Source organism: Neohortaea acidophila, assembly GCF_010093505.1.
Source record: "Neohortaea acidophila strain CBS 113389 unplaced genomic scaffold BDY17scaffold_3, whole genome shotgun sequence".
NCBI lineage: Eukaryota > Fungi > Ascomycota > Dothideomycetes > Mycosphaerellales > Teratosphaeriaceae > Neohortaea > Neohortaea acidophila.
In genome coordinates this window covers 150,306-169,759 of record NW_022985512.1, presented here as the reverse complement: position 1 = coordinate 169,759, position 19,454 = coordinate 150,306, and the positions used below count along the sequence as shown (strand labels likewise).

Below are 19,454 nucleotides of genomic sequence, written 5' to 3'. Positions count from 1 at the left end.
AGTCCTTTGAGAAGGCCGAGCAGCATATCGGTGGGGACAGTGTGCTGATGCACTTCATCAACGACAATGGCGCCGTACGCGCTCAATTTGGGATCTCCTTTCGCCGTCGCCACCAACGTTCCTAAGGTATAGTGAGTGAGGGATTGAGCAGGTTCAACAGTTGTGAGACTTACCATCTGTAACAACCTCGAGGCGGGTTGTGCTTCCCGTCCAGTCTATGCCTCGATACTTGACACCGACGGCGGTGCCTATCTGGACGTCTAGCTCATCGGCAATGCGTTCGGCGACCTAGCAATACCAAACGTTAGCATCATCCTTGAATTCCACGTCACCGTCGAATGAACGGTAGATCACTTACGAGCTGGGCCACGAGGCGGCGGTTCTGTGTGAGGGCAAGCTTTTGGCCCTTGATCTTCATCATGTCCGCGTCTGCTTGCAAGATCGCCTTGGGCAACTGCGTCGTTTTGCCCGATCCCGTCGCCCCGACCACGATGACAACTTTGTTTTGCTGAACAAGAGACAGCAGGTCGTCAAGCTCCCGAAACACCGGGAGAGTCTCTGCGGTCTCGCGCAGCTTGAAATAGGTGGCACTGTATGGCTTGTTGTTGAAAGGATTCAACTGTGTCGAGCTTGGAGCGGCCATGATGATGAACAGTAGATCAGTGGTGATGAGGGTCAAGCGTGGATGAGGTTGCACGGGTGGTAGAGAGAGAACGGTGTTTGAAAATGGGTGTGTTGTTTGTCGTGAAAAGCCAGGTCGCCGCGCAAGCAGCCTTGTGGAACATGCTTATGTAATCGCTACCGTCCTGTGCATGCACGCCCGACCACGCCCGCACTCAATCAATATCACTGCAAACAAAACAGCCATTCTGCCATCCTCAATCTCAGCACCATCACCTCTTCATCCGCAATCAACTCACGTTTCAACCACAATGAGCTACGCGGACAGCACCAAAGGGACGGTCGAGGACTGCATGGATTTTGCAAAGGGCGAGTGCAAATATGGAGCAAGATGTCGTCGCAACCACCACGAGAAGCTGGATCCCAGCCTGCCGGAGACGAAAGAGACACCGGATTACGAGGTGTCAAACGTTGCAAGCGACGGTTGCAGCAGATGCTTGCAAGCTGCGAGACCTGTACGTTGATAGCCATCCCCAAGACCTGCACTTGCTAACACCCGCCACAGTGCGATAAGAAAGGGCGAGGTGGAACTGACGACCCTTGCTCGGAATGCCGCTGGTTTGGAGGCGACAATTGCCAATGTGTGATCGCCAATGCTAGTCTGAACGACACGCTATGGTACCAGATGCTCGCTTCACGGAAGAATGGCTACAGCTTGGCCGCGGCCCAGGGCAGAGACACAGCAAACAAAATGAGCATCATTGCAAAACCAATGCCGGACAGCCGTATCATGCGCGGTTGGACTGGAGAGACGAAGGAGCAGCTGCTCGCGAAGCCCGACAGCATGCTGCCAGACTACGTGCGGAAGCTCCCAAGAGCTTATCTGCGTCCTCCTGGTGGCTTATCGTCAAGGGAAAAGAAGAATGACGCCTACTTCAATCGTGGCGACTACACGCAGACTGGCGAGAAGCGTAGACGGACGGACGATGCTGGCACACCAAATCTAGCATCGACACCGGGTATTATGAGTGCAACAATGCCGACGTTCCCGCCGGCGCCACCTCCATCAGCAGCCGATCCCGTGGCCGGCGAGCCTCAAACATTGTCTTATTCATTCGCAACGAAGCAATGGACGTTGACGTATGGAGGCGGCTACACCGTCTCGGGCCCGCCATCTACTGCGCCCTGACTCTGCCTGTCGTCTCTCGCAGCCGCAACAGCCACGGAAGCGGCGTATGGGAACTTGACGGAGACTACCTCAGGGTCTTTGGCGACCCGAGATCATTCCGCGCCACCGCCGCCAATTCGACGTTGATCCGGTCCCCAACCTCACGACCAATCTCCAGCGGTTGGCTTCGCTGGCCGTTATTCTGCCTTCATTTCCAGTGATTGGTTTCGCTGGCTTTCTTCCTTCCCTTCCAGTGATTAGTTTCGCTGGCTTTCTTTCCTCCATTTCCAGTGATTGGTTTCGGTGGCTTTCTTCTCCTGCGGCTGGACCGCTGATTTTCTTCCATCACCTTTCCTGCGGCTAGACCGTTGGCCTGACATCCACTGGACGGCGCTTAATCTCGCCCGTCTCAGTTGGATGTGAATTTTAGATATCTTAGAATAGGCAAACTTCGCTGCGGCGACGCTGCCTTTCCTGAACCATGAACACGATCATTCCTCTTATCAACTATGCGATAAGCTGCTCCGCCGTAAGAGAAAGTGCCATTTCATCCGCCATTTGTATCCCTACCTCGAGCCTCCTCTCCTTGATAGCAGCGACTGCCTAGCATCTCGGACGCTTTGCGCAGCCCACTAGCGACAGGGTAAGTGCCTGAGAGGCGTCACCCCACCCTAGCCGCCATGAATAGAGTGAACTATTGTAAAATGACACTGATAACATTACCGTGTCTTCCCAGTCGTACGCAGCTCGTAGTCGATGATCTGGCCGCATTAAAAGCCTCCCCCTCCGCTAGGAGAAAGCTGGAGAGTTGCTCTCTGCCGCCATGGCGGACTCAGACGCATACGATGAACTACAAAAATCGATCGTAAATGATATTGCCGCTTCTCGGAAGGTTCTAGATGCAAGGACAAAGAAAGGTAATAGAGGAGAGGATCGCGGAAGCCAGAAGGCTGAGGAGACGAGCACGCACGCGTGACAGCCTCACAGGAGCCTGAAACTCTAAATTCGGATTCCACGCGGTGATTGGTCGGTCTCGAAGCGCCATCTCGCGCCTCCAAACCAGCCCAATTGAGAGTACACATTGACGTGCGAGCCTGCGCAGTTGAACCGGCAGGCGGGAAACGACCGAATGGCGTGCCAATGTGGGAATCTAGGGTTATCACGTAGACTGTAGATCCGCCGGCGATATGGTTGGATCTCATTGGCGCGGGCGAGAGAGAAAGGGAGAGCCGTGGAGGCCAGGGGATTTCAGGAGGCCCGGGGGCGAGTCGGACGATTCGACATGGCGGCTGTACGAACTGCAGCGTTTTTCAACGCTCTACGGCGTATTGATAACGTGGTGGACGAGTAATTCGTGCGCGGGCTGTGTTAGATGTGCGGACTAAAACGAGCAGCCCGAGGACTAGCTGAAAGTGACAGGACGGCGGATCTCACGTTTAGAGGCAGCGTCGAGGGTATGCTGCAGCGTGACAACGGGGGTTTCAAGTGCTCTGACATATAGAGATGGGGCATTTCGGCACGCACGCAGCAATCTGATTCGTCATATCGCACTTCTCTCCAAGCAGTAGTATATCACGTGACCAATTTCGCAAAATCAATAATCACTCATGTAACAATCCCCTCAAGCCTTCTCTGCAGGCTGCACTCGCTCCTGGTAATCGACATTGTCCTTCTCACTCTCGGGGCCCAGTCCCTTCCTGTCCAGGTCCTGTTGGAACACGACCACATCCTGGTCGCCGAAAAGTGCCGCGATCTCCTCGAGCGGCTTACGCGCGGTGTCGGGGAAGAAGAGCAGCGCAGCGACGCCTCCGAGGAAAGCCTGGACGACGAAGAAGAGGTAGTAGCCCCACCCAATGCTGGCGAAGGCTGCCGGAGCCGCGGAAGTCCACACCAGGTTCGATACGCAGTTCGCCGTCGTGCCGATAGAGAAGCCTTGTACGCGTACGTGACTCGGCCATATTTCCCTGTTTTTATGGTTAGCCTGAATACATTGAACGAACAGAGCGGGTCTTTAGCAATCCACGAGCTCATGTCTGCACTAAATCCACCACAGCGGACTGAAATGCGCAAAACATGTCTCGGGACAGCGTCGACAGCCCTGTTTGAGGAGGAATCTATCACCCCAAGTAAAAGAACATTGGTCCGTCTAAAAACTATCGTTATAGAGTCAGTAAATGCGTTTTGTCTTGCTCCAGGAGGTGGATATGAGAAAATTCACCATTACGTATGCCAAAACGTATAAGAACGTCATAGCGACGCATGCGGCGAGAGCAGCGTGGTTTTCGGTGCCCAGATACGTCTTCTGCAATGCGGCGAGCACGATAAGTGTGCACATGCAGAGGAAAAAGCCGGTTGCTAAAAGGTAAGTCCGGCTTACGCGGTCCACGAAAGTCATGCAAATAAAGGGGGCGATCATAACGACGCAGTCCCATCCCGCCAGAAAGAGAAGGACCTGGAAAGAGTCGTAGCCTAGTTTCGAGTAAATGGCGCTTCCGTAGTCTGGGGTGGTTGTTAGCATAGGCTGTTCTCTCCCTGTGGTCCACGGTATAAAGACCCACTGTTGATCACCAAGACACCCGAGCCCAGCATGCACCAAGGGAGACACCAGGAGATGAGCGCACGCTTCCGCATCGTCGGTTTACGGAAGATGTCAACGAACGACATTTTGTGTTCCACATCGCTCTGCACCTGTTGTTTGATCTGATAAAACTCGACTTCCGCAAAGTTGGTGGAGTGGTTCGCGCCGGCGTGGAGGCTCTTTAGCAAAGCCAAAGCTTCTTCGTGACGGTCTTTGGCGATCAGGTATCGAGGCGACTCGGGGAGCCAATACATGGCTGAAAGCAAGAGGATAGGGAAGAGCATCTGCAAGGCTGTGCTGCCGCGCCATTGATCGTCGTTTCCGGTCTAAAACGCTTAAGGTCAGCATGCACACGTTGTGCGTGTGGTGGAATTCGGAAGCGTCCGTCTACGCCAAATCCACCACGCTGGATTCTCAACGCGAAACGTACAAGGAAGTAAAATCCAATTCCTATGTATGCTGATAACACGTATCCGACTCCGATGTTGACGGCGATAATGTTACCAAGGACGCCGCGGTGGGACGGGGGCGTAATTTCAGCCACCCACGTGGGTACCGTCGACAAAAATTGATACGAACTGGAGGATTAGAGTTAGCTAGAGGTTGAGAGAGTATTGTCAGACGACAGTTGACTTACGCCCATCCACAGAAAAACTGGAGTCTGGGTCAGCGAGGGACGAGCAGAGTATTTGTAGTCGAAACGAACCCGAAAGGCAATATACATGCCCATGTTTACCGCCGCCGTGCACAACGCCGCTCCGAAGATCATGACCGCGCAAGCGATCGATGTCGACACCTTGCGACCATATCGGTCGGCCGTCAGCGTGTGGCAAGCCGTCCCGAAGAGCCCGCCGAGGAAGTAGATGGCGAGAACGGCGGATTCAAGCGAGGTCGCGTTGGGCAGAACATCTAATTTCATGTGCTTAATGAAAGAAGCTTGATGTTCAGGGTTAGCATTGTTGGAAGAAGAATGTCACAAGTATGTGCCCAACTTACGCTGCCCCAGACTTGTGCCGATGACCGCATTGCAGAATCCGAAGCTGGTCGTGCCAAAACAAATGACTATGATGTTGAAAACCTTGAGTAGAGTTAGCAAGGGTCTGGTCTCACTCTCAAAGGGTGTTGCGTAGAACAGGTCCAGTGCTCAGAGATCAATTACGCGAAGTTGCTGCCGGTGGCATCTACAAGCGCCACCAGCGAACCCGTCGCTGCGACCAATCTCGAGCAAGCAGAACAAATTCTCTCTCAAACTCGTACCAGTTTGCTCGTGAAGTGGCGTTGGCCATGCTCGGCAGTGGTGTCTTGCGCGACTGCGTGGACCATGATGGCGGTGGGTCGGAAGTTTGTCGCTCCGCGACTTTCGAGAAGGAGAGGGAAAGGGAGGTGGTGGTAGAGAGACTTGGTTACCCCGGTGTAAGGGCTGTTAAGAGAAGAGTACAATCCTCGAGGGGTAGAAGATGTCAAGGGAAGCGTACGGCCCTGGATGAATGGCTGATGGAGGCCGTGGAGAAGGAGACGGAAGAGATCGACAACGGAGAGGAGAAATATGTACATTCACTCGTGGCCATCGCTTACTCTGGTCCACTTTCCACGTGGTCTGGAAGGGACCACGGCGTTCACCGAATCCCACGACCCTTCGATCGGGTGCGGAGGGAGCGGGGTGACGTTGGGAAGCCCGGGGTACTTGCGGGGGGACAAGGCTGCCCCACAAGCCTTACCGGATTGGGCTTCCTCGGCTATCGCGATTCGCTGGAGATGCGTCCGTGGAATTCGCCACGCCGCTCCTTTCCTCGGCTACACGACCGCCGCCGAGACGCTGTTGGCAACGTCAAGCCCCGAATGTGCGGCGCTCCACTCCGCATCGTTTCATCTTCTGCGATGAATCCTCTCGGTGTTCGCCGCCGACGGAAGTTGGCCGTCCCCTTCTTCTCCGTAGCAAGCACTGTGCAAGTCTAGCCCGACGGACGTGCTGGATCCAGACCGCTGGGATTCTTCATGCAGGCTTGCGACAGATGCCACGCGCGCAAAACGCGATGCGACCGGCGGATCCCACGTTGCGGCGGATGCGAGAAGGCTGGCGTCCCCTGTCTTCATGTGGACAAGCTCCGGTCCCGCAACCTGCCTCGCGCCTACGTTGACGATATCGAGGGCCGTCTAAGGGCTGCGCAAGGGGAGATACACCAACTTCGCGCACAGCTCGCGCAGACAGGAGGGCTGAATTCTTCAACCACTGCTGAAGTCAATGACTTCAATCAACTCGATCACCCCGGCGATGGCGGTGCATCAATCAGTCCATCAGTCAACGTCGGGCGCACGGACGAGGATGCTATGGCTACCGCAGCGATGGGCTCCAGCGAGACACCGGCCGACGATGCGGTCGCAAGTGAGGTGGGACATCTCACGTTGACGATGACTGGCGAGACACGCTTTCTGGGATCTAGCAGTGGCATTGGACTTGCCAGTATCATCAGCGGCCTCTTTGGGGCTCAACGAGCGTCGTTCAACCTTTCAAAGGAGGATGGCAGCTCACAAGACGGGCAAGAGTCCCGAACGAATGCCTCACCTATTGAGTCGCAGCTCCCTGCTCGAGATCTCGCCATGCAATCCATCGAGGCCTACTTTCAACACACTCACATCTCCTTCCCCTTGCTTCATCGACCGACGTTTCTCGCTGCTGTGGAACGAATCTACAGCGACCCTGTGAACTACCCTGGACGATCTTTCGACGAGTTTGCTTTTGAGATGGTCCTGGCCATCGCAGAAGGCAGCTTCAATCGATTTCCCTACTCCGCTGGCAGTGCAGCCAAACACTGCGCGCGGGCATTGGCCAGAATGCAAGCCATTCTGGACATGCGAGGGTTGATACCTCTTCGTGGAATTCTATTACTCGGCCAGCATCTAATATTCAGCAATATGCTCAACACCACTGCGAGCATCTGGCATCTCATTGGCATTGCCGCGAGGATGTGTGTTGAGCTCGGCTTACATCTGGATCCTACTCATCGTCCGGGTGCAAATCAGAATGGGTCAATATCTTTTGAAATGGAGATGCAAAGGCGTACCTTTTGGTGCTTCTACAACCTCGACAGGTATGTTCCGTCAATCATCTCATGGTACTATCGACTAAGAAGAGCAGAGTTGTTAGCTTCACGCTCGGCCGACCAACGGCGCTGGCAGATGAGAACATTGATACTTCATTTCCTACACCTCTTGACGACGACACGTTTGGTCCGGATAATCCAATCACCACTCAGATGTTGCGCGATGGCCGCGAAACGTCTCCTTTCCTTCAACTGATCGAAATCAGACGGCTGTCTGGCCAGATTCTCAGTACCTTCTATTCAGCCAGGCGTACAGGGGATATTCCCCTAGACCAGAAACTACAGACGCGTGAGCACTACTACGACCGAATCATGGCGTGGAGGACCGGCAGTCAGTCACTGCATTTGCCAAGTCCACAATCAAGAGGCGACAAGTTTACGTCCTGCTTCCTGACTCCAACCTGGTGGGAAGCGGTGGCCAACAACGCCCTCCTACTTCTATACCGGCCATCTCCTTACCTCCCGGGTCCAGTGGTACCAACAACCCCCGACGGCAAGCCGGGAGACCTGCAGCGCTTAGTATTTGCGGCAAAGACGGCAATCACCTCGTATTCCGACCTCCACCGACGACGAAACCTAAACTACTCTTGGATCACGCTGCACGGCATCTTCCTCGCCGGCCTGACGTACGTGTACGGCATCCGGCTAGCGTTGGAGAATCCGGCGCATCAGGTTGCTCTCCCGGAGTATGTGCAGATTATCGACGACACGCGCACTTGCTCCAACATGCTGGTTGCAATTTGCGAGCGCTGGAGCATCGCACGGAGATCGTGTGACATCTTTGACCGGCTTAGCAATGCCGTGATTAAAGATGCGATTAACGCCAGCACAGGGTCCACGAGACCTAACACCACTCGGCAAGAGCATGCCGAAGCACATCCACATGCACACAGGAGTGGTGGAATGGAGTTCGCTAGCGCAGCACCTGCTGTGGAGAATGCTGATGGTGAGGGAGCCGTGCTAACCGATCCCTTCGACCCCGCGAATATGTTCGCGTACAACAGCGATCAGGCGGGCAACATGGTCTGGGCAGACGAGATGTCGGAGTTTTGGACCGGTCTAGACCGTCTGTTCTCCGATGTTCCGACTTCACCGCTGATGGACTGGGTGGAGAGCAGTTAGCATGACTCGTAGACGACTTTATGCCAACCCTTGTATGCAATGTGTTCGGTTGATACAGTACCCGAACTTCTCCAGCCTTGCACCCCAGACTTCCCCGGCTGCCGCCACCCAAACCTTAATTCGACATCTCCGGTCGGCAACCGCCGAACGTCGTCTCTTCGGCCGGATTTCCGAAGATGAGATGATGAGTTGCCACTCCGGTCCCACTCTCTGTTTCGCCTGTGTGGCCTCGGGAATGAGGATAGCAAGCATTGGCATGTGAGTCCCACGGATGTACAGCCTTGAAGATCAGAGGGGCTGGTATATGACGGTTTGGAGTCTTCTTCCTCCAACCACTTGCATCTTATCTATTTGCCTCTCAGCACTTCCCATTTTCCCTTTACATCCCCATGGCTATCGATCATTATGACACCGTCGTCGTCGGCGCCGGCTTCGGCGGCATCCGGACACTCTACGAGCTCCGCAAGTTGGGGCTGACGGCCAAATGCTTCGAGCTGGGGACTGATGTTGGAGGCACCTGGTACTGGAACCGCTATCCTGGTGCCAGAACGGACTCAGAGGCTTGGGTATACGCGATGAACTTCGCCCCGGAGCTGAAGGACGAGTGGAACTTTGAAGAACGCTATCCGGGCCAGGAATCCGTTCAGCGTAACTTGAGCCAAGTCGTTGGTAAGCTTACTTCTTCTACAAGTACGTCAATTTGAGGAATGAGAATTGCTAACCCCTTCCAGACCGTTTTGATTTGCGAAAGTACATCACTTTCAACACTCGCGTCTCGACCGCCAAGTACAACGAGCACAGCGCTACTTGGACCATCACCACATCAGAGGGCACCACAGTCACCTGCCGGTACTTTATTCCCGCCACTGGACCACTGTCTGTCGGCCGTGAGCTGCCATTTGCCGGCCTCAAACGATTCAAAGGCGAGCACTACCAGGCATCCAAATGGCCGAAGCAGCATGTCGACTTGCGTGGCAAACGTGTCGCCCTTGTAGGCACCGGCGCTACCGGCGTGCAAATCATCCCCAAAATCGCCCCTCACGTCAAGGAACTCACAGTCTTCCAACGAACTCCCAACTATGTCCTTCCGGGCCGCAACTACACCATCGATGAGCATCAGGCGGCGGAGATCAAGCAAAACTTTCAGAAAGCCTGGACCGCCGCAACGAACCATCCCTTTGGACTTGCCATGGAAGACCCAAATCTGGCAGCCGGCAACGTTACCGAAGCCGATACCTTACGCCAGGTTCTCGACAGTGGCTGGGAGTCTGGCGGTTTCCACTTCCAATTTGAGACTTTCAGCGACCTTTTCACGGATGCGAAGTCGAATCTCATCGCTTCGGACTATCTTCGCAACAAAATCCGGGCCGTCGTCAAGGATCAGAAGACGGCGGAGCTACTCTGTCCCAACTACCCCTTCCTTTCCAAACGTCCTCCATGCGGACATCAGTACTACGAGACCTTCAATCGACCGAACGTGAAGCTGGTCGATATCAGCAAGGACGACATCGACATGTACGAAGACGGCATCCGCACCCAATCCGGCAGCGACTACGAATTCGACGTCATCATCTTCGCCCTCGGTTTCGACGCCGCCACCGGCGCTCTGTGCGAAATGGACGTCACAGGCCGCCAAGGTCTCTCCCTGCGTGACCACTGGGAGGAGAAGCTCGACACCTTCGCGGGAATCCTCGTCCCCAACTTCCCCAACATGTTCATGGTGTGCGGTCCCCACGCACCTTTTGGCAACATGCCCGTCGTCGAGGAAGTCGAGGTCAACTGGATCGGCAAAACGATCGAGCATATGGAGCGCGAGGGCTTCACGTCGATCGATGTGCCCAGCAAGGCTGCAGATGCGTGGTCCACTCATGTCACCGAGGCGTTTGAAGCGACATTATTCGCTGAGTCGGCGGGACAGGTGCATGCGTGGTTTGGTGAGTCCTTTTTTCTCCCTTGTATGTTGACGCATGTGCTAATGTTCCCTAGTCGGCGCCAACGTTCCTGGTAAACCCCGGCGAGTGCTGTTCTACTTCGGAGGCGTGCCTACCTGGAACTCATGGCTTGAGCATGAGACCAAGACGAACTGGTCGAGCATGAAGCTTGGATCGGCGCAAAGTAACGGCCATGTGAAGGCTTGATGAGGCAGCCGAGGTGTTAGTTTCTAGACTCTTTCTATAGATATAAACGCGATACGCTTGCCCGACGTCATGATCTCCGCAGTCAAATAGATTTGGAAGGGAATTTTGATTCCGCCTGTAGCCGGCTACACGGTTGATCTATTCGTAGAAACACGGCCAGCTCGACTGAACGCTCGACTGAAACTCCGCTATCCTCTCCCAGCAGAAAACCCGTAGCCACCGCTAGAATCGCCTCCCACTCCAGTCGTCGAGTCGAGTCTCCCAATTGTCCTTGAGCCTTTCAAGGTGCCTGGCCTCTTACGCCCCCATTCCGTCTCGGCGCCGCGCTCATGAGATCCGACCATGCTGTCGTCTGATCCATGTGATGATCGGGCCCCATATGAGCACGCCAATTGGTCGTTTCCCACCTGTCAGTCTAACTGCGCAGGCTCTCGTATTCCCCGTGCTCCGCCGAGAAAGATACTCAGGACGTCCGCTCCGTGCGACAATAACCTCAATACTGGGGAAGTACTACTGACTATCTGAAACGTGCAAGTTCTTTCCGTGGGGAGCGTTCCATACAGGAATATTTGCATATGTTCAGCACCCACGCTATTCCTATGGATAGTGTTAGCCGCTTACTCTCCCAACATAGAAGCACAATAACTCACCACCAGAATGCCCGCGGTATCCAACACAATCTTCTGCCAGTCATTGTACATGTTTCCAGCCGGATAGTCGTCCAAGTCAAGATCAATGACTCCAAGCTTATTCTGTTGCCGGGAGACGACCCCCAACGCACGACCTGGCGGAACCTGATTAGAATGGCACCGCGAAGCAGAGCAAAAGGCAGGACATACCGTTGATCTTCTCATCAGATGCAATGAGCAACATCGCCCGCGCGCTATCCTCCGCAAGAGCAAAACCAATCCCCTTGCCGTCGAGATAATCCTGCACGGCTTGCGACAGCGCTGCCGTTCGAATATACCTGCCACAAAAATCAGCCACTCCCCTCTCGCAACACCTAGAAGAAGAAGACAACAAACCAAGGCGCAACAAGATTAACCCTCCACCCCTCCCTCCACGCCGTCCTGCGCAAACTCCGCATAACGCCCCTGACCCCAAACTTGGAAGCATTGTACTGAATCGAGCCGGGCAAGTCAACATAGCCCGCCAGACTGGACTTCAAGATGAGGCAGCGGTCGTAGGGGGCGGCGGCGGGCTGGCGCCGGAAGTAGTGGAAGGCGAGTTTGACGGTGTAGAGGAGGCCGGTGAGGTTGAGTTCGACGATTTTGGTGTTGGGTTTGCGGGGGGGAGCTTGGGGATCTTGTAGATGGACGGTCAGACGTTTGACTGACGAGCCATAGAGACTTGGACGCACCCTCGAGTGTGAAAATGTCGTCGTGTCCTACGATGCCTGCATTGGCGATCACGACGTCGAGACTCTGACGCGGCGAGTTCTTGATCGCTGCTTCGAAGGCTTGCACGAGCTGGTCCCAGTTGAGGACGTCGGTTTGGAGGAACTGGGCATTCTTCCTGATTTCCGTAGCGAACATTAGCGGATATTGAACGCAAGTCGACAACACTCGGGATCGTATCTTACGCTCCCAATTCCTCAACAGCCTTTGCTCCAAAGCCCGGGTTCAAATCGGCGATAGTAACGAAAGCCCTGGAAACCAATCAGCTCAACACCTCGTGCGTTCACCAGAAGAAACACAAACATACCCATGATCGACAAAAGCCTGCGCATACGCTCTCCCAAGCCCGCTGGCGCCTGATTTTCCCTCAGAAACAAACACGACATTGCACAATGAGCGAAGGACATACCTCCGGTAATGATGACCGATTTCCCGGCCAAGTTGGTGGGCGCGATGGACTCGGGGATGGTGATGGGGCCTGTGTCTTGGTATTCGGGGACGGACATGTTGAACCTGGATTCAGAGGAGTGTGTGGGCAAGGTGGTGATGGTAGGAACAGGGCTGGTTATTGTGAGATATAGTTCGTTGTACTTCCAAGCAGCGTCGGCAATTGCCCGAGGCTCGGGTATGGACCCGGACGAGACGTCGAATTGGAGTGCCTTTCGGCGCGGACCGAGGATCAAAAGGTACTGTATGTAGTGCGATCAAGTGGATTTCCGTGACATTTCGCTACCGAATCGTTCCTGCATGTGTATACCGGCACACGGGAAGATCTCCACGTGGCACGCTACATGCAACCACCTGTGTAGTACCTGACCGCTTGCTCGCAAAATTGACATGGCCGCCGAGTGAAGGGGCCCTCTAAAGTCTAGCTGGCGCCAAAAAGCCATCAAACACCAGCCCGATGCAGCTTCGATCAACAAACATCCAGCCGTTCACGGACAGCTCAACTTCTTCCTGTACAGCGGGCCCCCGCACGCCCGCAACCGCTTCGCCGCCTGCTCGGGCGTGATGTCCCTCTGCGGCTCGGCCATCATTTCGTAGCCAACGAGGAACTTGCGCACCGTCGCGCTGCGGAGGAGGGGCGGGTAGAAGTGCAGGTGCAAGTGGGAGGATTCGATTTCGTCGTCGGTGCCGGAGAGCGGGGCTTGGTGGATGCCCATGCCTGCGGGACAATGTGAGTAAAATGCAGTGTACAGAGTCATCAAGAACTTACTATAAGGGAAACTCGTCTCAAACAGGTTGTCGTATCGCCGCGTAATCTCCGCAATCATCTCCGCCAAGTCCTCCCTCTCCTTCCGGGACAAATCGACGAGTGCGCGCTTGTGCGCTCGCGGCACGACCATGATCTCAAACGGCCATGTTCCCCACCACGGACAGCCGGCCCAGAAACTGTCGTTCTCGTAGACTGTGCGCTCGCCTTTGTCGCTTTCTAGCTTTGCGTAGTCTTCTAGCATGTGTGCGCCGCCTTGTTCGCGTCGGTATTGGGAGAGATGGCGCAGTTCAATCTCCGGCTCTTCGGGGAGGGAAGTGGTAGTCCAAATTTGACCGTGGGGATGCGGGTTGGAGCAGCCCATGGCGCTGCCCTTGTTTTCAAAGATCTGCATATATCGGTATTGCTGCTGGGCATGGTCGACGAGGTCGCCGTTTTGGTGGGCAGAAGGGGGTAGGTGGGTGGGCTTGCAGACATGGACGAGAGGCGAGTGCGGGTCTATATGGGTGGTGTAGAGTTTGGTCCAGGTTTCGATGACGGGGAGGATGTCGGAGGCGGGCATGTCGGCGAGGGTGAGGTTGTGTTTGGGGGAGAAGGTGATGACATAGCACTTGCCCGTGGTGCTCTCTGCTCGAAGCAATCGGGATGCGAGGGCTAGAGGCCATTAGCATCTCCAGAGTATCATGGAGCGTGTCTGACTTACTGCCATTCTGTTCGGGGGGCTCATAATCCGCCTGCTGTTCTCTGACCGCGGAATAGTCATTCACAAAGACAAAGGTGCGGTCGTAGTCGGGGTTCGCATCGCCCTGGGCCCGCTTATTGCCAGGACACAGATAGCACTGTGGAAGAGTCAACATCAACGTTATCCCATCAATCGAATACCGGCCACCCACCTTCTCATCATATGCAGGCAGCACATTCTTGCTCGGCTCTTCCTTCTGGCCCTGCCAGGGCCGCTTGGTTCGATGCGGGGAGACGAGGACCCAAGACCCTCTCAATGGGTTGAAGCGGCGGTGGGAAATGTCATCGAGCACCGCGTCGGGCATGTCTGACTTGGGTGGGGGGTTGAAGGTAGAGGAGGGAGCTGGGTGGTAGCCGTTAGGAAACGAGTCCCCCGAAGGCGAGTGCGCGTAGTGCATGCTCGCGGCAGCGGGGACGTACAAGGGGTGTCTCGGCGAAGGCAGAAACATAGAAAGCGTGCACGTTGGGGGCGAGCAAGAGGAGGGGTGAGAGTCGGGGAGACGAGGCGGCGGCGGGAACGGTATGTATATCGATGGTGGATGGCGCGCCTACTGGCGGGAGTCGGATGAAAGAGGAGTGGAGGGGCCAGTGGGGGCTTATCTCACTGGCACGGGCGGCAACACGGTGGCATCTGCGGTGGTGAGTTGGAGATGGGCCATGTGGACTGACGATTGTTGAATCGGCAAGTGGAGGTTGGCGGTCGTGATGTGGAGGGCCGCATCGCACGGCATTGGAGGAGTGGGGGCGGGCCACGAGGAGATGCAGCGGGACGAGCCGGCCGAAGCGCGTCTTGACGCCTGAGGCTGCAATGGTAGGCAGCTGCGAGTTGGCGATAGTTGTCCCTCCCGTTGACATTCTTCATATGCGCTGCCCATCCACACACCCTCTCCCGTGAACGACAAGGAGGCAACTCTACCTCACTCCTCCCCTACACCATTGCCCACCATGGCTGCTTTGATGGCCTCGGGCACCGGCGTCAACCAAACCGCAAATCCTTACGAGCAGTATGATGCCCCGGTGGAAGACGATCTAATAGACCCAGATGATGGTACAACCCCTGCACATCCTCCAAGATTACCTTCACACCCAGCTAACACGCATCCAAGCCACCCTCGACGAGCTCGACGACCCCGCCCACCCCTCCGACCGCGCCCCCTTGACCGGCCGCATCACCAACCAACAAGCCCAAGCCAATGCGCGCTCGGCAGGCAGCGCACAAGGCTACCTCACCTCTGCCATTTCAGGCGAGGACCGGCGAGCACCGATGAACACCATTGATGAGTCGGTGTGGGAGACCTTGCGGCGCGACCTGCTGGCCGTGTGGGAGAAGATGCGCCAGGTGCTGTATCCCAAGTACCTGCTTGGGGGATTGATGAGGAGGGATGCCCAAGGGGAAGGGGAGGCGGAAGGAGTGGCGGGCGCATTAGGACATGTGCGAGGACTGGTGGGCCGCTTGCCGGATGCTGATCTCGTTTTACAAGGGGGGATGAGTGAAGGGTTGAGAGATTGGGATCTCTGGTATGTGATGCTGTCACGAAGTTGGTGGAGGAATACTGACATCAGGATGCACAGGGGCCCACTACTGTTCTGTCTACTCCTCTCTTTCCTACTCAGCCTGAACGCGCGCTCCGACCAACGCTCGCTCGTCTTCAGCGGGGTCTTTGCAACAATCTGGATCGCCGAAGCGATTGTGACTCTTCAGATCAAGCTGTTGGGAGGCAACATGTACGCAGCATCACTGGAGTGCCCATCATCCTACACGCTACTGACACTTGGACAGTTCCTTCTTCCAATCCATCTGCATCATCGGCTACACCCTCTTTCCCCTCGTCATCGCCTCGCTGCTGTCGGCGCTACATGTGCCGATGATTGTGCGGATACCGGTGTACTCGGTGCTGGGGTTATGGTCTTTGGCGGCGGGCGTCAGCATTCTGGGAGGCAGCGGGGTGATCAAGAACCGGGTGGCATTGGCCGTGTACCCGCTGTTTGTGTTTTATATTGGCCTGGCCTGCCTGTGCTTTATTTCGTAGCCACGGTCATGATGTATCTGTACTATCGGCACAGCTCAGAATATCCCTGGCTCTCTCGACGGGTGTAACGTTGGGTGATCATCGTTCGCCAGGCCTTGCAATGTCACGAGACAGGCCTTAGCGAAGAGCAGGTTAGGAAAGGCCCACTTTCGACCTCAAGCGCCCGGCCTGGCCAGCTAAACACCCACCACCCGACTTTACCTAATAAATGCCGCGTCCACCCACCCACCGGCCAAGCGTGGGTACACAAACAACCTGCACCGCTCGTGCCCATGGATGGCACACACCTCTCACCCTGCTCGCCTCACCCCCTGCCATGCTCGTCGGGCTAGGATCGTCGCTCTGAGCACGCGTCACAGCTAAGCTTCATGGCCAGCTTCCACCTCTGCGACAAGGCATCACTCCCTCCAGCTTGCGCACGCGCGCATCCATATCGCTCGCTCTCGCTATCCCTCGCTCATAACAAGGGATGGAAAATGGTAGTGCCGCGGTGACTGGCGCGGGCGATGTAGCTTCACCACCACCCCCACGCTCCCACTCGACCCCTCCTCCACCTCCAGATCCCAGCAAAGATGCACCACTCCTCACGTCAAACGGCAAGGACGAGCCCGCCAACGACGAACCCCTCCGTCTGGAAAGCGAGAACTGGGACATCACCTCCATCTCCGCCCTCGCGGCGGTGCGAATGCTCATTCAAGCCCTCGAACCGCTCGCCGAAGCAACAGGCAACATCCCCCCAACACCCCCCGTTTCCCGCCCCGTAACCCCCCGCAAAGAACCCTCCGATCCCCTCCTCCGCCGCCTCTCCTCGCCCGACGCAAGCGGCGCGCCCCCAATCACAATCGGCTCCCCCGAAGCACCCCCCTACGAAGCCATTCCCATCCTCAGCCCCAACGCCCCCGACGCCACCGTCCAACACGCCGCCGTCGCCCGCCGCTTCTTCTCCAAAGTCGCCCCCGCCTTCTCCCTGACCGAATACCTGCTCCGCATCCACAAGTACTGCCCGCACTCGCCCGGCGTGTACCTCGCCGCCGCAGCCTACTGCCACCGCCTGTGCGTGTCGGATCTCATGGTCCCCGCCACAAGCCGCACGGTGCACCGCCTTGCGCTCGCCGCGATCCGCGTCTCCGCCAAAGCCCTCGAAGACAACAAGTGGGCACAAGACCGCATGGCCAAGGTGGGCGGCGTGAGCAAGCCGCAGTTGATGAATCTCGAGGTCGCGCTGTGCTTCTTGCTCGACTTTGACCTGGGCGTCGACGCGGGCATGCTGGCGCGGAGGATGTTCTTGCTGCAGCAGGCTGGGCGGCAGGGGATGGGCGCGAGGAGCAAGCTGAACGATTCGTTTAAGCTGAAGTTGCCGTTGAGGCGGAAGTTGGCCATGGCGCAGGCTGCGGGGTGATTCAAATCTTCAGAGGGCATTGGGTTTTGCATATTTGGAGTCAATTTTGGTGAATGATTGAAACGTTGGAGCCATCGGGAACGAGATACCCGGGATTCTTCAAAAGCATGGTGTTGGGGAATAGGCGCAAGCGATTTGATTGATGTCCAGGATCAGCCAGCAATGGCTGCGGTCATCTTTGCGGCTCTGGGAGAGTCACCAGCGCACAGGATGAACACTGTCTGAACAGAAGGAACGGAGCTCGCTCGAAGCACAGTCCACAAATCATCCAAGTCGCCGCACTGAAACGTGAGGACAATTGTCGGCAGAGAAGGAAATGCTGTCCGCTCTCACGCTCTCATGCAATATCAGCGGTCAAGAGGAGTCGCTATCCACGGACTCCGAGACTTAGTGCTGAGGCGAGGCTCGCATGTAACGGCCGAGTTGATACGACAATGCGATGACATTTCACTCAACACTTCCATCTACGGACATATCTATGTACCCAAGGAGAAGCGCTCATCACGAAGAGCAGAGCGGCCGTGACTTTCTCAACCACTGCCGCAGCCTCTTCGACTCGACTCGACTCGACTCGACTCGACATCTCAGCTCTTCTTATCCTTTATAATTGATAAAAAATTACAGATTCCCTCTTCGATCAATTCTCAGTCCCACTGGCCCTTCGTCCCTTGCGCTGCATCTGCCGTGATTTTGTAAGAAGGGAGGAGAAAGACTTGTGTATCTTCGCACAGCGCTCGTTTGGGAGATGGAAGAAAGACATAGCTCCAACACGTTTGGCATTTGACAGTGGATGGATGGATCGACGAATAAACAGTCGATAGAGACAATCCACCCACCTCACCTAAACTCCTCCCCAAACGTCGGCACCGGCTCTCCCCTCGCCCTGAACGCCGCGCGGTACTCCTCCCGAAGCGCCTCGCACTCCTCCCGATCCACATCCCACACGGGCAGGACGCGCCTCCTCTCCTCCGGCACGACACTCGCCCTCCTCCGCCCATTCTACGACGGGAGAATCTGACTCGAGCCGCCGCCACTTACCCCACCTCCGCTCTGCTGCCCTCCACCACCAATCTGCAACTGCTGCGCACTGCCCAACCCCAGCGCCGACGGCCCCGCACCCCCGGCACCCCCCACAACCCTAGGCGGATCCAAACTCTCATAATCGAGCTCGAGCAAGCGCCTCTCGCGCCGCCAGTTCATCGCGTCGAAGAAAATGTAGACGCCGCGCTCGCCGCGGTCGCCGGGGAGGCGGGTGGGCGGGACGCCGAGCGGGGCGCCGTTGGTCAGGTCGACGAGCATGAGCGGGGAGGCGGTGGTGGGGGAGTCGCGCGTGTCTTTTTGCAGCCATTGGTGCAGGACTTTGTGCCAGCGCCAGTCGCGGTTGATGAGCTCGTGCGCGGCCAGTTCTTGCAGGACGTCGCGGGGGTGTTGGTAGAAGATGGTGAAGAGCGTTTCTTTAGGAGGGGTTAGTGAGATTGAGATGGAGGGGTGGGTGTGGATGGCTTACCGTCGTTGAATGTACCCATTCGACTGGTGAGTGGCGGGACGTTGGTGACGGTGTAGGCGCTGGGGAGGGTAAAGTCGGGGATGATGTGGCGGTCGTGAAAGTCGAGGGAGGATCCTGAGCTGCCTACCGCTTGAAAGGGAGTGAATGTAGGGTAGAGGGGTTCAGGAGAGTCGAGATCAAGTCCTAGAGAGGTCAAATCATGGCCCATGATGACGGCGCTGCGCATGGCGAGGGGAAGCGTGTCGTCCCCTTGGCCACCATTTTCAACGTTCTTCCTCGACTCAAAGGCAGCCATTAGGCCCGGTAAGCTCCATTTCTCGCTGGCAGTCAGATCGCCAAATTTCTTCGCGCCGGGAGTTGCTTGGTGTGCCTGGGTACTGTGTGGTGATTGAAGGTGAGGCATGGGAGGCGCTTGACTGGATTGGTAGACTCCGCTCCC

The 19,454-nt window shown here is 56.3% G+C and overlaps 9 protein-coding genes across 9 annotated transcripts; 5 read left to right on the top strand and 4 right to left on the bottom strand.

Annotated features, from left to right (window-relative positions):
* Positions 1-861: 861 nt before the first annotated feature.
* On the top strand, positions 862-1,200 carry BDY17DRAFT_292586 (uncharacterized protein). The gene has a single exon (XM_033732849.1). It carries the CDS (start codon positions 933-935, stop codon positions 1,143-1,145), a length of 213 nt encoding a protein of 70 aa, XP_033591482.1. The 5' UTR covers positions 862-932; the 3' UTR covers positions 1,146-1,200.
* A 2,106-nt stretch (positions 1,201-3,306) lies between these two features.
* Positions 3,307-5,865, bottom strand: BDY17DRAFT_292583 (general substrate transporter). Its single transcript, XM_033732848.1, has 9 exons — positions 5,625-5,865; positions 5,364-5,445; positions 5,074-5,303; positions 5,005-5,021; positions 4,798-4,945; positions 4,348-4,693; positions 4,008-4,288; positions 3,911-3,942; positions 3,307-3,753 (listed from the first exon to the last, which is right to left on the bottom strand). The coding sequence occupies exons 1-9, from the start codon at positions 5,688-5,690 to the stop codon at positions 3,411-3,413; spliced, it is 1,545 nt and encodes a 514-aa protein (XP_033591481.1). The 5' UTR covers positions 5,691-5,865; the 3' UTR covers positions 3,307-3,410.
* Positions 5,866-6,231: 366 nt separating this feature from the next.
* BDY17DRAFT_292582 (fungal-specific transcription factor domain-containing protein) lies at positions 6,232-8,631 on the top strand. Its single transcript, XM_033732847.1, has 2 exons — positions 6,232-7,456; positions 7,504-8,631. The coding sequence occupies exons 1-2, from the start codon at positions 6,363-6,365 to the stop codon at positions 8,588-8,590; spliced, it is 2,181 nt and encodes a 726-aa protein (XP_033591480.1). The 5' UTR covers positions 6,232-6,362; the 3' UTR covers positions 8,591-8,631.
* Positions 8,632-8,979: 348 nt separating this feature from the next.
* BDY17DRAFT_247047 (cyclohexanone monooxygenase) lies at positions 8,980-10,728 on the top strand (the record flags this gene model as incomplete). Its single annotated transcript, XM_033730787.1, has 3 exons — positions 8,980-9,259; positions 9,322-10,524; positions 10,577-10,728. The coding sequence occupies 3 exons, from the start codon at positions 8,980-8,982 to the stop codon at positions 10,726-10,728; spliced, it is 1,635 nt and encodes a 544-aa protein (XP_033591479.1).
* Positions 10,729-11,286: 558 nt separating this feature from the next.
* BDY17DRAFT_93651 (uncharacterized protein) lies at positions 11,287-12,845 on the bottom strand. Its single transcript, XM_033738844.1, has 8 exons — positions 12,535-12,845; positions 12,433-12,481; positions 12,311-12,376; positions 12,089-12,243; positions 11,754-12,033; positions 11,568-11,695; positions 11,379-11,512; positions 11,287-11,325 (listed from the first exon to the last, which is right to left on the bottom strand). The coding sequence occupies exons 1-8, from the start codon at positions 12,629-12,631 to the stop codon at positions 11,320-11,322; spliced, it is 915 nt and encodes a 304-aa protein (XP_033591478.1). The 5' UTR covers positions 12,632-12,845; the 3' UTR covers positions 11,287-11,319.
* A 215-nt stretch (positions 12,846-13,060) lies between these two features.
* BDY17DRAFT_246893 (galactose-1-phosphate uridyl transferase) lies at positions 13,061-14,384 on the bottom strand (the record flags this gene model as incomplete). The annotated part of the gene is made up of 4 exons (XM_033730767.1): positions 13,061-13,290; positions 13,342-13,992; positions 14,042-14,177; positions 14,232-14,384. 4 exons carry the CDS (start codon positions 14,382-14,384, stop codon positions 13,061-13,063), a joined length of 1,170 nt encoding a protein of 389 aa, XP_033591477.1.
* Positions 14,385-15,036: 652 nt separating this feature from the next.
* BDY17DRAFT_247333 (uncharacterized protein) lies at positions 15,037-16,109 on the top strand (the record flags this gene model as incomplete). Its single annotated transcript, XM_033730809.1, has 4 exons — positions 15,037-15,127; positions 15,186-15,597; positions 15,652-15,804; positions 15,860-16,109. 4 exons carry the CDS (start codon positions 15,037-15,039, stop codon positions 16,107-16,109), a joined length of 906 nt encoding a protein of 301 aa, XP_033591476.1.
* A 469-nt stretch (positions 16,110-16,578) lies between these two features.
* On the top strand, positions 16,579-17,508 carry BDY17DRAFT_247925 (cyclin-domain-containing protein; the record flags this gene model as incomplete). The annotated part of the gene is made up of 1 exon (XM_033730861.1): positions 16,579-17,508. The coding sequence occupies one exon, from the start codon at positions 16,579-16,581 to the stop codon at positions 17,506-17,508; it is 930 nt and encodes a 309-aa protein (XP_033591475.1).
* A 999-nt stretch (positions 17,509-18,507) lies between these two features.
* Positions 18,508-19,223, bottom strand: BDY17DRAFT_247985 (uncharacterized protein; the record flags this gene model as incomplete). The annotated part of the gene is made up of 3 exons (XM_033730868.1): positions 18,508-18,735; positions 18,802-18,962; positions 19,016-19,223. 3 exons carry the CDS (start codon positions 19,221-19,223, stop codon positions 18,508-18,510), a joined length of 597 nt encoding a protein of 198 aa, XP_033591474.1.
* Between the last annotated feature and the right edge of the window lie 231 nt (positions 19,224-19,454).

Excerpts from the sequence above, each read along its gene's own strand:
- BDY17DRAFT_292583 (XM_033732848.1), bottom strand. The coding sequence starts at position 5,690 with ATGGTCCACGCAGTCGCGCAAGACACCACTGCCGAGCATGGCCAACGC. Across the intron at positions 4,289-4,347 it reads GGGTGTCTTGGTGATCAACA|ACTACGGAAGCGCCATTTAC; the intron begins GTGGGTCTTTAT and ends CAACCACCCCAG. Across the intron at positions 3,754-3,910 it reads CCAATGTTCTTTTACTTGGG|GGAAATATGGCCGAGTCACG; the intron begins GTGATAGATTCC and ends CCATAAAAACAG.
- BDY17DRAFT_292586 (XM_033732849.1), top strand. The coding sequence starts at position 933 with ATGAGCTACGCGGACAGCACCAAAGGGACGGTCGAGGACTGCATGGAT.
- BDY17DRAFT_292582 (XM_033732847.1), top strand. The coding sequence starts at position 6,363 with ATGCAGGCTTGCGACAGATGCCACGCGCGCAAAACGCGATGCGACCGG. Across the intron at positions 7,457-7,503 it reads TGCTTCTACAACCTCGACAG|AGTTGTTAGCTTCACGCTCG; the intron begins GTATGTTCCGTC and ends TAAGAAGAGCAG.
- BDY17DRAFT_93651 (XM_033738844.1), bottom strand. The coding sequence starts at position 12,631 with ATGTCCGTCCCCGAATACCAAGACACAGGCCCCATCACCATCCCCGAG. Across the intron at positions 12,482-12,534 it reads ATCGGTCATCATTACCGGAG|GCGCCAGCGGGCTTGGGAGA; the intron begins GTATGTCCTTCG and ends AGGGAAAATCAG. Across the intron at positions 12,244-12,310 it reads GCTGTTGAGGAATTGGGAGC|GAAGAATGCCCAGTTCCTCC; the intron begins GTAAGATACGAT and ends TACGGAAATCAG.